Genomic DNA, 15,876 nt, shown 5'->3' with positions numbered 1-15,876 from the left:
GTGCAAACTTATATATAGCCTTCATGCATTCTGTACCATAGCCTTCTTCACTGTACGAAGGGATAAGTATTCGCCACTGACCGCCCAACGAACTCATCACAGTACCCTAAATAGCGAAAAATCATGTCCAACAACCCATACAACCCTTACAGATTTTACCCCTCTCCCTCGTCCGTGTCGGCTCAACCTCAATCGCAATCGCAAAACCAAACTCAGATTCAGACTCAGGCCCAAGCAGATCAGACGAGTGCGAATCTTACCCCTACACTTTCATCATCTTCAAGCGCCGCCGCCAATACAAGCAATACGAACCCTTCTACTTCCGCGGGCGGAGGTGCGTATCAAAGCATAAGTCAGCCTAATACCGCTTACAGACAAGCTCAGTCTAACTTCGTCGGACCTTCTCCCGACCACAGATTTCCTGCTCAAGCTCAACCACAACAAGCCTACCAGACTCCACAAGAAGCTTATGGAAACTCGTCTTACGCTTTATCCGCATCAGCTCCCGCACGGTATCAAACACAGTACCCCACTTTCAATCGTGCACACAAGTATGTCTGTTCTTCCTGCGGAAACGAGAGGAAGGAGAATGAGAGAGACGAGGGCCATTGGTGGTGTTTCCTTTGTGGGAGATATACCGATACTAGGGTCATCAGATGATGTCTTACGCTCCGCTTCGATTTGATGGAGTGGGTTTAGATTGGATTATATTCAGACACTTCGAATATCGAACATGCCTTTACTATGTATTCCACTCGTTTGTACTGCATTTGGACTGAATTTGACCGGATCTTTACCTATTATTGTACTGTATTCCGTGTGTTCTCGCACCCTGTATGGAATACATTTTGTTCAAAAGGGATATTGTATGTACTGTGACTGATCTACAAGGCAGACAGAAGGACAGCAAAGAAGACAGAAAGGCATTGTTCGCCAGAAACTCAACGAACACACTCACAACGACCAAAAGTCGTGTGCAGTATCCTCGACTAATCTTGCTACGTCGTCATTACAATATAATACGGTCAAGCATGTGGAACAGACGATTTTTGTCATCCTTCACTTCATCTGCTTGATAATCTCGTCTCTTTGTACCGCTGAATCGGATCTAACTCCTACTCAAAATCAGTATAGCTACTTCAGGTTGAACGCAGTGGCAAATATTTTCAGACCATGTCACCTACAGACGCCGATAGACCCATGGCAGTCAGAGGCGAACTCCGGGGGCAATTGTCTGACATAGACTCGATCCTCCCTGCTCCATCATCAGTAAGCCTCCCGTCTCCTGCTCCACCACAAGAAGTACCTTTCTTCTCTCCGGATTTACGGCCAGTAGTACTCCGATCTCCTCCTTCTCGACATCCAATACAAGAGGCACCTCACTACCCTCCGATTTTACCACCAGCAAAACTCCGGTCGCCTCCTTTTCCACCTCCAGTACAAGAAGTTCCTGCTTGGTTTCCCGGGTTCTCGCCAATGAAATCCCGGTCTCCTCCTTCTTCAGCATCAGTATATCAGGTTCCACTTGCTACCGAACACCAAGGCGTACCATATTCTCCCCCCGGAGTTCCTGATGCTCCTACTACTCTACTACCAGCACATGAAATTCCACCTGCCCATCACCGAGTGCCAATTATACGGTCGCCCGCAATTCCTCATGCTGCTATTACCCCACCTCCACGAGTCACACTATCTCCTCCTGTGAATATTGAGCGCCCATCTCCGTGTCCCGTGATCCAAGAAGCTCCTGCTTTCACTCCACCACCAGCAGAAGTACCTCCATCCCCTACTTCCCCAGATCTGTCACAACCTCTCTGGAATCACTACATACGTCAAGAATTCCCAACTGCTCCAAGTGCGGTCGTGCCAACCCACTTACCCCCATCAACACCCTTGGTCCGCACTCGGTTATGCACGCCTCCCGTTTACTTCCCCGATCCGGCATCAGCTTCAGTCCCACGTCCAAGAAGACTTTCACCTGGACCGTCTTTCACTAGATATAATCCAGCTCCGGCTGAGTCAGTCCACGTCCCATTCACCCGCGATACACGCTCTGCATCGCCATTACTAGCAACCCTCAGGTTGCAGGAAGAGACGAAGAAACCTCAAACCGGCAGTCACGTCCCGGCTGAAATTGGCACTCAGATCACTTGCGACTGCCATCTGAAGCAAGTCGACCGACTAAACAGGAAGGAAACAGCCGATTCGAACGCTGCTGGACTGTCACTCGAGATCAAAGCAAAATTGAGTCCATCGACAACCAACGTTGTGTTATTATGTCCGATTTCAGTAGGTTTAGGTATCATCACCGCGAGGGTTTTCACCATATGATTTCTGGTGGTCCGTCAAGTCGCCACGTCAAAGAGCTCGGAAGCTTCAAGTGTCCTTGCATCTCTCCTTCCGCTGTGCATGTTTTCGGTAGCCAGTGATTTCAGCTGTAATTTGGTTATGCATATATTTTGAGCATCTATAGTATGAATAAGCGCTGTTCAGTTCGAAATCGCGGACCAATCTTGCAATACCTAAATCTTAGATCTTGGGGTTGTGCGTTCGCAAAGAATCGTGAGCGTCAATATCACCATCGCATTCCCATGGGTAGGCGAGCCATACGTCGGGTGTGTCGACTGCTGAGAAGTAAGCTACGTCCGCCGGCAATTCGGCAGCTTTCGGCTTGAGTCTGTACGAAGCACAGCTTTCATCAGCAAAGAGATTCATAGTGGTAGACGGCTGATTTGGAGATGAAAATGGGGCGTGGGCCACATGATGATACGTCTAACAGATAAAGGCTTCGCTCACTTGTTGTGTACGACGAAAATGCCTAATCGAGTCTCCTTCCTCAGCCTCTCTCGCTCAGTCTCATCCGTTATCAAGGCCAATTGCTTCTCGATATCGGTTTGCAGTTCTCGGATAGTATATGTGAGGGTCGTTCGAGTATCGTCGACTTCGTCTACTACTAGGATATGTCGACCAAGTAGACCGCCGTGTGTGAAGTTTTGTCCAAGCTAGACAAGCGTGATCCGTTAGCGCAAGGACGCGAAGTCTAGCATTCAGAAATTTCGATTACGATCTAACTCACAGTCGAGAAATCAAGCCATTGAGTCCTGACTACCTCGGTACCAACTTTCTCTTCGACCTGCAAGCATGTGTCAGCCGAAGCAAAGTGATTAGGCGGTCACAGTACGAAGAAGGAAGGACGAACGTAAAGAGAGACGGGCGAAAAGCGGAAGGTGAAGGGTGGAGGGTGGAGGGTGGAGGATGAAGGGTGAGGGGTGCAGGGTGAAGGGTGAAGGGTGAAGGATGAACGTCTAGATAGATAGGCTTCCTCTCCAGTCTGGTCGGAAGACATGACACTCACACCACCCATATCCTCGTACAACACCAATCCAACAGCTTGAATCGGGATATTCCTCTTCTTGCCATCTTTCTCAGCTTTCAGCTGCGTTCGTAATATACGAGCAGGAATAAATCCTCCTCCTCCAATAGCAATGAAAAGCGTAGGAGCTATCGGTCAGTCGATAGCCGAGATCGCCGAGATGCGGGTAGTCGTACGTGCAGATAGATCCAGATAGATTTGGATATTCGCAAGCAAAAGCAAAATAAAAAAGGTTCGAATAGCAAGGCAAACAGCAGGAAAGTCAGCAAGAAAGCCTCTTGACGATATTGCAACCCACCAAATTCCTCTTTGATTTTTGGTGCGGCATTCTGTATAGCAGTATGTATATCGTTATAACTCAGTCTGAGCCTGTCTCACGAATCCTTGTCAGCTGGACTGAAGCTCTCGCGCGACCTGGCAATTTGAGCTTACATTTCGACGTCGGTAAGAATGTGGGACATATTGCTGTATGACTCGGTACGCAAGTTAGCAAGGAGCAGACGATGAAGGGAAGGGGCAGGATACGTTGGATATGTATAATGTGATTGAGGAGAAGCAAGAGAAGATAAGCCTCAGGTGGGATGAATTTGTTTTTTAGTTTTTCTGCTTGGTTCCCATCAAATCCCATGCGTAAAATGCGGGGCACCTTTCTATCATAATTTTGATTCCGTCCTCGTAATTAGAAAAGTATCCAGGATCTCTTGACAACCTTTCGGTATTCTGTGACAGCTCATCGAGACATCGTTCCCTCAAGAAGCTCTCGCCAACAATTGGACTCCCAGAGCCGAGCTACTTGCCATTCTGTTCGGAAAACATACACACCAACATGTCATCAACGCCTATCACCCATCTCTATCGATCGGTCCTTCGGGAAATACGTCTATCGGTGAGTGATGGGGCTCGCATCATAGGTGTCCACTGCCTTCCTGCTTCAACAACCCAAAAAAGCTGACTCCACATACTTCGTTGTAGTCGCGATCATCGCGGTCCACTCGAAGTCCTGTCGTATCGCAGCACGTCAGAACCCTGGTAGCTAGCACATCGGATAAAGAGATACTATCCCGCACATTATTGGAGACTAGAGATTTCTTACGATCGACGAGAATACATGCTGTACATCAACGTCTACCTTGCTCCATCCTCTCACTTAGTCTGATCGACATTCGGAACCTGATTGAGAGCTTCAGCTGATATCGCTTGTGTTCAGGAATTACTGAAACGTTATAATCCTATACACGGGATGTCAGAGGAAGAAAGGATAAAAGCCACGGCCAACCGGGTCGGGTTGAACACACCTATAGAGTACAAGAATGAGTAATCTTGTATATGTGAGTCCCAAACACCTCTTATGAGTTTTTGACAAAGAAGGCTATCGTCAATGATTGTATGTGGACTGACCGTACCCTAATCTCCGACAGATTGTAAACATATATCTGTTGCATGCATCTCACCATCTGTATAGGGGCTTTCGTGCATCCCGTAATAACAAGAAAGGTCCGATTCCGATACAGCCGTTCTTCCGAGATAGTCGGCTTCACGGGCTCCCTACTTCCACCCTATTGAACCTCTTTGCAACCATCAGACTATACGCAGTATTTCGCCTGAGCTAGGAAGCTGACCACTGTCTTTTCCTTTGATCGTATCGGTGAATTCATCGGATTATGACAACTGAATGTCCACAAGTGAGAGGACATATTGTGCAGAGGACAGTACATCGATCTTGCTTGTACACAGATATGACATCCTTTCTTTCGCCATACGTCACGAACAGTGTCCTTGCGAAGCTGGCCGGTCCCTTGTTCTCGTCGGATGCTCCACCAGGTACCGCCGTGTTACATCCTTTGCATTCGATAGAAGGCTGCCTATCTCATAAGGATAAGACAGTAACACACCTTGACTTTGACTATAGAGCTGCTGCATAAAAGCTTGACTAATTCGATTTTCTCGGACCCCTCTTGTTCAATCGATTTAGTCATTTCGCACATACACGCACGTCTCCGTCTTCTGGTATACAACACAGCCGCCAAAAACTTTTGAAGATGCCTAACACCTATCCTCAATCCGACGACATTGTACCCACCGGGCCCATGTACTCTGACACCGCTTTATCGAACGATCCAAGAAACGGCCTATCACCTGATCTTTTTCATTATGCACAATTCACCGATCACAGACACCTTTATTCTGCTTTGTACTATACAGCGTACCCGCCCGAGCCAAGGCACAATACAGCACATTTCGAATCCATCCGCCGAGTTCTGCGCGATACACACAGTTGTCCAAGTGACATGAGAGGATGGAGTAATGCTCTGGACTACATGACTAGGAACCCTGATACTGGTGGCTGGAACGATCCAGATACAGTAGCTACCAGATTTTGGCAGATCTTTTTCAAAGATGACAAGAAAACGCGTATCTCGGCTGACTGGATGTCTAGACCAGCTATCAGGTCTCTTCCTCCCTTACCACCACCACCGCCGCCGCCTCCTCATCCACCATCGACTTTCCCTCCACCACCGTTGTTCACTCCACCACCGTCGTTCCCTTCGCCTTCGGGATCTAGTCCTCCGGCCGTGTATCCTCCTCCACCACCACCACCTCCCCCTTCCGCTCCACCATCTGGGCACGGCTCCACTGCCAGACCGTCGATCGCTGCTCGTACAGCCCGTACGATCACGCAGCCTGGCAGTCTCGGCGAAATGATCGAACAGGCCCAAGCGATGAAGCTGAGATCCGAGATCTACGGTTCTCAAGAAGGGAGCGAGGCCGATATCACTGTCAGGTATCAGTAAGGTGTCAGCGCTTCGCATGAACAACATGCAGACATTCATTAGTAGCATTAGCATAGTCATGCCGCGATCAAGCACGTTTGTATGCATATCACATATGTTTGGGATCCTCTCAATGTTCTGCGTCTGTCGATGTGTAGAAGGAGTGTCATGAAGTGGTTCACGTGATCTGTGGAAAAGGGGGTCTCCACAATTCACCATCTGATCATCATCATCATCAGCGTCTTCGACCCCGGGCAATGCAGTAACACCCCGCGCACCATAGATCAACATCAAACACTTTCACTAATTGGACAGCACAGGACGTCCATCAATCCCACCGACTCAGCTCAAGATGGTCGAGACATTACCATGACATGTTACTAATCTGTACGAATCTCAAAGTCTTCCCCCCAGGCTCATATCAAGATATCGTAATCCTGCAAGATGTGGAGGAGAGGCCTTCTACTTCGTCCACCGGCTGTAGGTTTCCCTTTGAGGATCCGGTCTTCTCAGACTTTAGTCCAGTACATCGGCAGCAGAGCTTCATCCTCTCAAGCTGCTAGGTCAAATTCAGATCCGGATGTGAGCGAATCATACCCACGAGAATGGATCGATTCAATCGTCGCCCAGCAAAAAGGCTTCGGCCACGCAGCGATTTCCGTGAAAGACATGAATTTATTGATCTTCCCCGACTATTCATACCTCCCTAGACACCTTAACAGAGTCGCGGAGCTGCAAAGTAGAGTTGCAGCGGAAAATAGCAAGACTGGGAAGAAATTGATCATAGGCGAGTATCCCGATCTACGCGAGCTGTTAGAATAGTGAGTTGACTGTTCCCATCCTTTTTGAGATCTAAGCAGTCTCACGCCAAGCAATATCAGCTGAATGACAATCCCAACTTTCCTTCAGCATATACGATCCGAATCTGCGAACCAACCTCACATATGCCAACTTGAAAAAATGGATCACAACCAATGGCGGTATATCGGACGGGTCGATGGTACCATGGAGGATCATAGACTTATTCAACCTGCTAGCTAATAAGAGGGTCACGGGGAACGACGCCAAGGAGCTCACGTATACTTTCCTGATGATGCACCATATCTCAGAAGATCAGAGATTGATGGATACGTTTGGGAAATTATTAGATAGGAATCTGGTAGCTGGATTCGGGGCGAATACGCTTAAAGAAGTGATTTGGCGGAAAGTAGATGAGGTGGACGCTCCGGTCTTCGAACCGAAATTGGTATCAACCGCTTCCGATCGATCTTCACCCTCATCACGCCCCCAATCTGCAGCATCCAACTCTCCTGCACCTCAGACACTTCAATCGGCTGCAAATCCCACGGCCAATAGTGATGTCTCGCCGCTACAAGTCAGTAAAAGTGGTAAAACGCCGATCCATCCCAAAACAGCCAAAGTAGACAAATTCGAGGTTGCCCTTGGTAAATCCCTCGAACCGCCTTTCGACCCGCTCTTCAAGGACGGATCAGAGTGGTACGCTTCAAGGAAATTGGACGGGGTACGATGTCTCACATTCCTTGACTTCCTCGTACCCTCACTCTCGCCCTCACCCTCAAGCGATCAGGGCAGTATCAAATTGGTGTCGGTTCATTTCGTTTCTCGGACCGGGAAAGAGTTCACTTCTCTATCCAAGCTGGAAGAACAACTTCGACCCTTATCAAATCTGCCCGACTTGCGACAATGGCTAGTTGCGGATCCGTTAATTGTGGAAGAACGACCTGAGGGGGTGGTGAAAAGACTGATTCTAGACGGGGAGGTATGCGTGATGCGGCCTAAGACATCGGACGAGCTAGCTACCTCTCAAGCAAGGGATGATGGCAGCGTCGCCGAATCAATGTGGATAGCCAATGATCCGTTCGTAGAAGATTTCTCATCTACAGTCTCGCAGATGCGTCGATCAGAAACGATCGAACATCTAAGTTACTTTGTCTTTGATGTTTTATCTTACGCCGAGCTGAATGCGAAGGCGTCTTTCAGGGCTCATGAGGGGTTAGGTAAATCTTTCGGAAGGAGGATAGAGGATATTAGGTATCTTGGTAAATGGCTGAATGGACAATTGGACTCAGAGGGAGTCAAGGAGAAGATGATCAAGGATTTGAAGCAGATCAAAGTGAGCGATGTCAAGGACGTGGAGGCTATGGTAGACCGAGCTGCGAGAGAAGGGTGGGAGGGGATCATACTGAGGAAAGACACGGGATATAAGGGCAAACGATCGTGAGTTTCCTCCCACATCATTCGGACTGCTTATGTGGTCTGAACTAACTGAAATTATACATCGCTGGCAATCACGCAGATCCGACATTCGTAAATTCAAGAAATGGTTAGACGCAGAATACAAAGTGACCAGCCTCGACACCTCCTCAATGCGTCTATCGGTAAACGGAGTATTCGGCGAACATAATGCCCTGGCGAACGTTTGGATCGAGCATGACGGTCATCCAGTATCGGTCGGATCTGGGTTTACGGCTGAACAGCGAATTAGGTACGCTCAGTACCCAGAACAGATAGTAGGGAAATATATCACGGTAGAGTATTTTGGTGAGTCCGATTCGATGGAACGTGAGAAGAAAGCGAGTACGGTAGGAAAGAAAAGTTTGAGGTTTCCTAGAGTTAAAATGGTCTGGGAGGAGGGAAAGAGGGGGATGTAGTCGTATTTGCGATATATGGTAATCGGTTGTATTTCTAGATCAGTATCGGTATACCCTGCATAATATCTCATGTATCTCACCGCTCGTCGCAGATGATGATCAAAGGCTGCCGCTCGACCTTCTCCCAGTAAGTTTGGGTGCTGGATCTACATATGTGGATACATGTGATGCGATTGTACACAGTGGTAAAAACGAAGCTGCTGAATATCATACCGCATAGAATGTATTCTGCCTCATTCTGATGCTTCTTCTCCTTCTGTCTATTCTTCAGTCTTCTTCCCTTCTTACGCTGGTTGACTCTCTATTTCTGCCTCTCATCCTTTACTTCCTCATGTCCCATTCCACTTCCTTCTTCACCTTTCACCTCACCTATCCTTCACTACTGCCCACTCGGACTGTCCGTCGGCGGTTTCCTGGCCAAGCCCTCTCCTCCGAAACTACCCAACTTGATGATGCCTTCATCTCCTGATGGTTTCTCCGCTCGTTTCAATTGACCATGTTTCGGTCCCGGGCCATCTGAGGGGGACTGAGAGAGGACACCCGTCTCAGCTATCGTAGGGTGCGACGAGGGTTCGTTGGGTATACCTTCATTCAAGTATACCGAGTCCAGCGTTGTCTCCGAAGTGGGCGATCGCAGGGGTTGCTGAGCGGAAGTCGTGTTAGCTTCCGTATGATTTGGGGAAGATAAGGGAGGAGAAGGTAAAGGCGCAGGCTGATTATTGAGCTTGCGCGGATCAATAGGCGGAGAAGTAGTTGCATTACGTGTTTCTTCGAGAGTAGCGAGGGAATCATGTCCTACTTCTTCGGTGGTGAGACCTGCAGCAGAGGGTATGGCTGCAGCTGTTGTGGACGAAGAAGAAGAGGAGGTACCGTTTTTAGGTATAGGCTGGGATGAAACTGTGGAGTTCGTCGTCATGATGCCAGATTTTCCTGTCGAGTATATTCGCTATCCTGTGAGGTGATTTATGGGGGTAGTGGTTGCTAAAGACGGCGTTGCAGCTACGTTTTGTTGACTGGTATGACCGTATGACCGTTTGAGCTTGAGGAAGTTGTCGTCTGAGGAGTACAAAGTGAAGAGGAGAAGAAGAAAGAGGAGGTCATGGAGTAACGTAAAGTGATCGTCAATCGTCCACGCGCTCCAATCGTCGCAGTAACACGTCACATGACACCCCTATACGTCATCCCCTCGTTGCCATCACGTGAAGATGGCTCCGGCACAACTTATTCATGCAGCCCATTCAATCCAGACGATTGCTCTTGATTTGAGCGATAGATGGGAGTTGCGCCTGTTTCGCTGCCCAGAGCAATCTTGAAAGTTTCGATAAGGTATTTAGTCTTCGCAGAAGGCATGCGCCTATGTAAATTGGCATTTCTACAACAATAGCAATTCCATTTCGGACCTCTGTTGAGTCAAGAACAAGAGCGGGAATCTCGCGGCTCATACGTGCCGACAAGCGGACCAGATAGTTAGGGTACAGTGAAGTCAAGGAAGTCCTTTCTGAGCGGCATCCGCTTGCCAAGAGCGGATAGACATAAGGGTTTGCGTCGGCAAATTTAGGCACAGACGAACACCCTTTGAGCGGTAATGGAGACTGCCGCGAGTATGCACTTGCCGCTCAACTTCACCTCTTCCAAGCTCAGCCTCTCTAGGACTTATCTGGGTAATATCCTTCGACCAGCATCAGGCAAGGTCTTGAAGAGTGACAGCCTGACTTGCGATTGCCAAAAGACTGTAGCGTTCACCGTCCGTCTTGGGACTTTGGTTAAGTAGGAATACGTGTCTACTCGGGTTGTGCTCAAAACGACGGCCGCAAGGTCCAAGGTCGATTTTCCGGTTCTCTTGGCAAAGCGGCTGTTGCATCCTCAGTCTGGACGTCCGCCCTTCCTACCGTTCCAGCCTGAGGTGACATGTTTCGCCCGGCCGTAAAAAAGCCATATCGAAGAAACTTCGCGAGAACTGTAAAATACTCTCGAACCTAAAACACTGATGAAATAATGGTAATTGCAGGGTCTGACACACGGCAAGCCGGCGGCAAAGTCCCGTTTATAATTTCGATTGTACGAATTTCGGACGGAAAGACATACCGTTTTTTCCGCCTTGCTTCAGGGGTTTTGAACGGGATACAGGGCGTCAAGTTAAAAATAACATTATTTCCCATAGCGGTGACGTCAAAGCTGGCCTTTTAGGCCAAGTCGAAATTTTGCTTTCTCTGCATGTCTCTCTCCGAGGTGTAGCAAGCGACCCATATGGCCCATATGGACAACGCTGCGCTACGCCATGATAACGTTAAGACATCGTCAGACCTCCGTATCTCGCTTCGTTTCTCATCCTTATTTTTACGCCACCATTCCAGGGGTATGACATGTTGTGTCTGTCCAGAGCTGAGACCCATGGAGCAAGTCAGAGAGGCTCGTTGTCCGTCCATCCGCTCTCGTCCCGGTCTAAACGTCTAAACAGCGCTAATTCCCAGTATTACAGAATTATTACAACGGGGGACCGGAGGGGACATGCAATTTATGAGGTAGTCTGGAATGACGATCGCATAAATTATCAGTAAGTTATATTTTAGCAGCAAATCCCTGTACTTTCCCCGCTCTCCTCACCACTGGAAAACAAAGTACAAGCAACAGGGGGGCATACTAATTCTCCACCCATCTTTCACAAACGGTTAGTCATCTTGGTATCCAATCGATTCTTTCTTTCTTTCTTTGTTGCTTTTCTTTCTCTTCTCTCTCATATCGATCGGTGCGATCTCTGTCATCAAGACAAATTAGAGAGCGTAGAGCGATAGAAAGTACAGCACATCATTGCAAAATGTCTGAGAAAGTAGACACGACAACTCCACCTAATGGTGGATCAGGAAGATCATCCACGGAAACAGCCGTTCCTCCCAGCTCCGGTATCGCCCCTGCTCATGATCAAGCTCAAGCTCAAGCTCACCCTCACTCGAGATTCGGTTTGAAGACCATGAAGTCGTTCAAGCACGAGAAACACGAGAAGGTAGAAGATGACGGATATGCTCAACGATCTACCGATCCTAATGGGTACTTACCACCCAAAGGAACTGGAGCAGCTGTAGCCCACGTTGAAGGTTACAAGAGACAAGAATTGAAAAGAGGAAATACCAAATCAGATGGGAGAATCATCCTTCAAGAAGAAGATGCACCGGAAGCGTTGGGTTTCGCCTGGTCCCCCGCCAAAAAATGGACGACCCTCACAGTGATCTTTATTGTGCAATGTTCGATGAACATGAACGCTGCAGTCTACGCCAACGGTGTCAGCTTCTTACAAGATAAATTCGGTGTTTCGGCACAAGGTGCTAGAGTCGGTCAAAGTGTGTTCCTGATTTGTTATGCCTTTGGATGTGAATTGTGGGCTCCATGGTCCGAAGAATTAGGTCGATGGTGGATTTTACAAAGTTCTCTCTTCCTCGTCAACAGTGAGTACCGATCTTAATGTCTATCTCTTTACCACGTAGTGAAGCTGGGTTGATCGTGTCTTTGTCCAGTCTGGCAAATCCTCGCTGCCCTCTCGCCCACTTTCGGTGGAGTCATCGTTGCTCGTGTATTAGGTGGTTTCTCATCTGCTGGAGGATCAGTGACACTCGGAATGGGTAAGTCACGCAGTCCCTTCACTGCAATAGATCAGTCAATCGCTTATACGCACTCGCGAAATTAGTCGCCGATCTGTACGATCCAAACGAACAACAATGGGCCGTAGCATTTATTGTCTTCTCCTCCGTCGGTGGATCAGTCATTGGACCTATTGTCGGACCGTTCATTCAAGCCAACTTGAGCTGGGAATGGATTTGCTGGGTACAATTGATATTTGGAGTCTTCGTCCAAATTTTACATTTCTTCCTTGTCCCCGAAACTCGATCAACGGTTTTACTCGATCGACACGCTAAGAGACTCAGAGCCGAAGGTCAGACCAATGTGTATGGTCCTAACGAGCTGCGACCCTGGAAAGAAAGGTTTACCGTTAAGGAGATCGTGCATACGTGGATTAGACCCTTCGAAATGTTCTTGACTGAACCCATCGTGCTCTGTTGTTCACTGCTTTCTGGTTTCTCCGATGCTCTGATCTTCACTTTCATGGAAGCCTTCACACCTGTGTGAGTTGGGTCGACGATTTCGACAATGGTGCGAGCATCGTATACATTGCTGACATCACCTGGATAGCTACGAACAATGGGGATTCACGACGGAACAAATGGCTCTTGCTTTCGTCCCGTGAGTCGCTTGTCTGCTGAGACTTTATATAGGGACAAGGATGCTTACCGAGTGTTATCTTTACAATTTGCAGTATCGCCATTGGATACTTCCTCGCGTATCTCTTCTACATTCCTCCGCTCATGTCCCAACGAAAGAAATTGAGGCGAGATCCACAAGGTACCGCTCCCGAGATCAGACTCAAGCCACTGCTGTACCGTAGGTTCAATTCTACTGAGGCTGCCGATTACTTTATCCGTGATTGACGAGATATACTCCATAGTCGCTCCCTTGGAATCTTTGGGTTTGTTCGGTTTCGCGTGGAGTTCTCTTGGTCCGCCTAAGACGCACTGGATCGCGCCAATGATCTTCTCAGCTATGGTCGGTATCGCAAACTACGCTATCTACATGTCAACTATCGATTAGTGAGTGCTCACAATGTATGAGAATCTCGAAGTACATTTACTGATCCAGTTACGGTGCGATAGCATGATCGCTGCATACGGTCCATACTCAGCGTCAGCTACCGGTGGTAACGGTTTTGCTCGTGATTTCCTTGCGGGTGTTGCAGCCATGTACTCTTCGCCATGTAAGTGACCCCTACTGCAAATATCTTGAATTCGATCCTTGAAACTAAAACGCGGTTTGATCCCATGTGAATTTGACTAGTTTACACCAATGTCGGTGGAGAATCAGCTCGATATCACTTAGAATGGCCGTCCACCATTCTAGCTATCATAGCCGGCTTCGTCACTATTCCAATTTTCATCTTCTACTTCAAGGGAGCCTACTTCAGAGAGAGATCCAAGTTCGCAATGACCCTCGCCGGTGAACGACAGGGGAAGAACGTGCATAGGTTAAATCAAAGTGATAATGCTCGTGGAGGTGGACGACCATTATCGGAGATCGACGATGAGTAATCCAAATGATACTGTACCGTGTTACCTCTCACTTCAGCGATGCGCAAACAGAGAAATCTTCCTCCTTGAACCATTCGTCATCAGTTACCGATACCCATAATTGTGCAAACGCGTCATTCTGACTCACAATCATGCATTTGCTGTATTACCCTTTGTAGACTCTTTGATATGGTCTTGTCATTATGGCAAAGACAAAGGAATGAGCTTTCTTAACGACATATAGCCCACTCTGAGGGGTCATGTGCATTGCTGCGTCCCCATATGACCGTTCGACTCAGATTGTCTCCTTTTACGCCATTACCCCGATCTCTCATCGGGACTAAAGAGTGAAAGAATGACCTCGGTCAGTATCTTTCGGGAGTTGAGGGTCAACATGATGTGATCTCAGACTGGAATTTCCGCTCTGAGACTAGCTGAGTATTTGATCCAGTATGATAGCTGAGAGAATAGTAATTGTCTGTGAACATTTCGACAGTGTCCAAACTTACTGCATTGCCCTTTTCAGCGAGCTCAAAGATAGCCACTTGTCACTCCATATCATCAAAACCCAGTGATGTCACGTACTACTTACGCTCAACCTTCTTGTGTGAAGGATGAGACGACAATGAGCGTTATCATGACACATTCCAACAGTATCCTGTGGGCTTGTAATTCGTGCGGCGGTATCAAGACCACCGGTATTCCGATATGTACGGCCCACGGTACTCAATTCGAGACGAGGGTCGAGCCCGGTCAATCGGCTCGATGGACCTGTAGCCATGCGGGATGCGATAGGACTAATGCATTCGATCAGCCCGCTTCGGTAGGTGCGCACTGCAAATTTCTCACAGTGGAAAGATAGCTTATGAGGGAGTTGGGGGTTCAGACCGACCAATCCGAGGGCGAGAAAGGAATTTACGATGACCTCTCGTCTGAGCACGAAAGATCCGGAGACGAGAGTAGAGGTGAGTGGCTGCGATACACCTGGAACGTGTTTGCAATGTCAAGACATCGCTCACATCGTTGCCACCATACAATAGACAATCGGAGGACGGAACAAGACCAGACGGAAGGGAGTGTAGATGGTGACATGTTGGTGGATTCCAGCGCCGAATATGGTACAATGTCAATCACACCGATTGATGATGATTTAAATTATGGCCCAATGCCTTTGTCGGGATCGGATATACCATGGGGGAATTATCACATGGTAAGCCGAACAACTACTTAGTGGTGATTTACTGGAATGGTAACCACAAACATACTACCAGCCGGATTCTCAAGATGGCGAAACAGCTTCTTCCTCCGCTGCTGGTGGTCGGAGGACTGATGACTTTGAGGCCGGATGTCAACGGGGTATGAGGGACTCTGAACATTCGGTAGGTCTTCGCAGACCAATGTCATTGGATTTGTTGCTGATTGGGAATCGTAGAGTCCGTATGGTCAATTCAGTCGCAAGACTGGGCTGGGCACTTTTACAGGGCCTTCTCGTCGCTAAGACCATGAACCAGTCGCAATTCGGCTGAATTTTACTTGCGAGATCGAATCTCATTATCAAGTAGAGCGGGCCTGGACTCTTGTACCATGGTTCTCTTACTAGACATATAGTCCACCCTTTGTCAAGGTCGATTAATGTGACATCTCCAATCGTAGAAAGCGCTCCAAATTCGAATGCATAATCCGTATCCTTTCTCATTGCTGAGTCGGAGTGACATCGTGCATCGCTTCCTTATGTCGCAGATATCATTCAGGACGATCAGTGTGCATTCAGCTATATATCTCCTCATAATTGGACATGTAAATTCGCACGCACAGTTAGCCATACCCCAACGATTTACAAGAATTCTACTTAGACCTGATACGCATTTGGCAAGAGGAGCATTATGAGCGGAAACACTCGGACCTCATCCAATCCTCAGTCGTGGTCCGACTCCCAGGCAGCTGCCGGA

At 48.1% G+C, this 15,876-nt stretch overlaps 9 protein-coding genes across 9 annotated transcripts; 7 read left to right on the top strand and 2 right to left on the bottom strand.

Moving 5' to 3' along the window:
- Nucleotides 1-123: 123 nt before the first annotated feature.
- Nucleotides 124-660, top strand: I303_108165 (uncharacterized protein; the record flags this gene model as incomplete). Its single annotated transcript, XM_018410774.1, has 1 exon — nucleotides 124-660. One exon carries the CDS (start codon nucleotides 124-126, stop codon nucleotides 658-660), a length of 537 nt encoding a protein of 178 aa, XP_018260584.1.
- Nucleotides 661-1,173: 513 nt separating this feature from the next.
- Nucleotides 1,174-2,331, top strand: I303_108164 (uncharacterized protein; the record flags this gene model as incomplete). Its single annotated transcript, XM_018410775.1, has 1 exon — nucleotides 1,174-2,331. The coding sequence occupies one exon, from the start codon at nucleotides 1,174-1,176 to the stop codon at nucleotides 2,329-2,331; it is 1,158 nt and encodes a 385-aa protein (XP_018260585.1).
- Nucleotides 2,332-2,529: 198 nt separating this feature from the next.
- I303_108163 (uncharacterized protein) lies at nucleotides 2,530-3,834 on the bottom strand (the record flags this gene model as incomplete). Its single annotated transcript, XM_018410776.1, has 6 exons — nucleotides 2,530-2,677; nucleotides 2,797-3,002; nucleotides 3,077-3,133; nucleotides 3,356-3,501; nucleotides 3,672-3,742; nucleotides 3,806-3,834. The coding sequence occupies 6 exons, from the start codon at nucleotides 3,832-3,834 to the stop codon at nucleotides 2,530-2,532; spliced, it is 657 nt and encodes a 218-aa protein (XP_018260586.1).
- Nucleotides 3,835-4,199: 365 nt separating this feature from the next.
- On the top strand, nucleotides 4,200-4,691 carry I303_108162 (uncharacterized protein; the record flags this gene model as incomplete). Its single annotated transcript, XM_018410777.1, has 3 exons — nucleotides 4,200-4,259; nucleotides 4,346-4,486; nucleotides 4,581-4,691. The coding sequence occupies 3 exons, from the start codon at nucleotides 4,200-4,202 to the stop codon at nucleotides 4,689-4,691; spliced, it is 312 nt and encodes a 103-aa protein (XP_018260587.1).
- Nucleotides 4,692-5,661: 970 nt separating this feature from the next.
- On the top strand, nucleotides 5,662-6,165 carry I303_108161 (uncharacterized protein; the record flags this gene model as incomplete). The annotated part of the gene is made up of 1 exon (XM_018410778.1): nucleotides 5,662-6,165. The coding sequence occupies one exon, from the start codon at nucleotides 5,662-5,664 to the stop codon at nucleotides 6,163-6,165; it is 504 nt and encodes a 167-aa protein (XP_018260588.1).
- A 423-nt stretch (nucleotides 6,166-6,588) lies between these two features.
- I303_108160 (uncharacterized protein) lies at nucleotides 6,589-8,816 on the top strand (the record flags this gene model as incomplete). The annotated part of the gene is made up of 3 exons (XM_065969773.1): nucleotides 6,589-6,965; nucleotides 7,054-8,382; nucleotides 8,462-8,816. 3 exons carry the CDS (start codon nucleotides 6,589-6,591, stop codon nucleotides 8,814-8,816), a joined length of 2,061 nt encoding a protein of 686 aa, XP_065825845.1.
- Nucleotides 8,817-9,195: 379 nt separating this feature from the next.
- On the bottom strand, nucleotides 9,196-9,732 carry I303_108159 (uncharacterized protein; the record flags this gene model as incomplete). Its single annotated transcript, XM_018410780.1, has 1 exon — nucleotides 9,196-9,732. One exon carries the CDS (start codon nucleotides 9,730-9,732, stop codon nucleotides 9,196-9,198), a length of 537 nt encoding a protein of 178 aa, XP_018260590.1.
- A 1,899-nt stretch (nucleotides 9,733-11,631) lies between these two features.
- I303_108158 (uncharacterized protein) lies at nucleotides 11,632-13,948 on the top strand (the record flags this gene model as incomplete). The annotated part of the gene is made up of 8 exons (XM_018410781.1): nucleotides 11,632-12,256; nucleotides 12,326-12,430; nucleotides 12,496-12,931; nucleotides 12,999-13,049; nucleotides 13,123-13,247; nucleotides 13,312-13,453; nucleotides 13,517-13,617; nucleotides 13,698-13,948. 8 exons carry the CDS (start codon nucleotides 11,632-11,634, stop codon nucleotides 13,946-13,948), a joined length of 1,836 nt encoding a protein of 611 aa, XP_018260591.1.
- A 616-nt stretch (nucleotides 13,949-14,564) lies between these two features.
- On the top strand, nucleotides 14,565-15,425 carry I303_108157 (uncharacterized protein; the record flags this gene model as incomplete). The annotated part of the gene is made up of 5 exons (XM_018410782.1): nucleotides 14,565-14,750; nucleotides 14,814-14,892; nucleotides 14,968-15,137; nucleotides 15,199-15,306; nucleotides 15,360-15,425. 5 exons carry the CDS (start codon nucleotides 14,565-14,567, stop codon nucleotides 15,423-15,425), a joined length of 609 nt encoding a protein of 202 aa, XP_018260592.1.
- Nucleotides 15,426-15,876: the final 451 nt, after the last annotated feature.

The sequence above is a fragment of the Kwoniella dejecticola genome, chromosome 11 (genome assembly GCF_000512565.2).
Source record: "Kwoniella dejecticola CBS 10117 chromosome 11, complete sequence".
Taxonomy (NCBI): Eukaryota; Fungi; Basidiomycota; class Tremellomycetes; order Tremellales; family Cryptococcaceae; genus Kwoniella; species Kwoniella dejecticola.
Note: the sequence above shows the minus strand (reverse complement) of the source record. Positions and strands in the feature narration are given on the sequence as shown.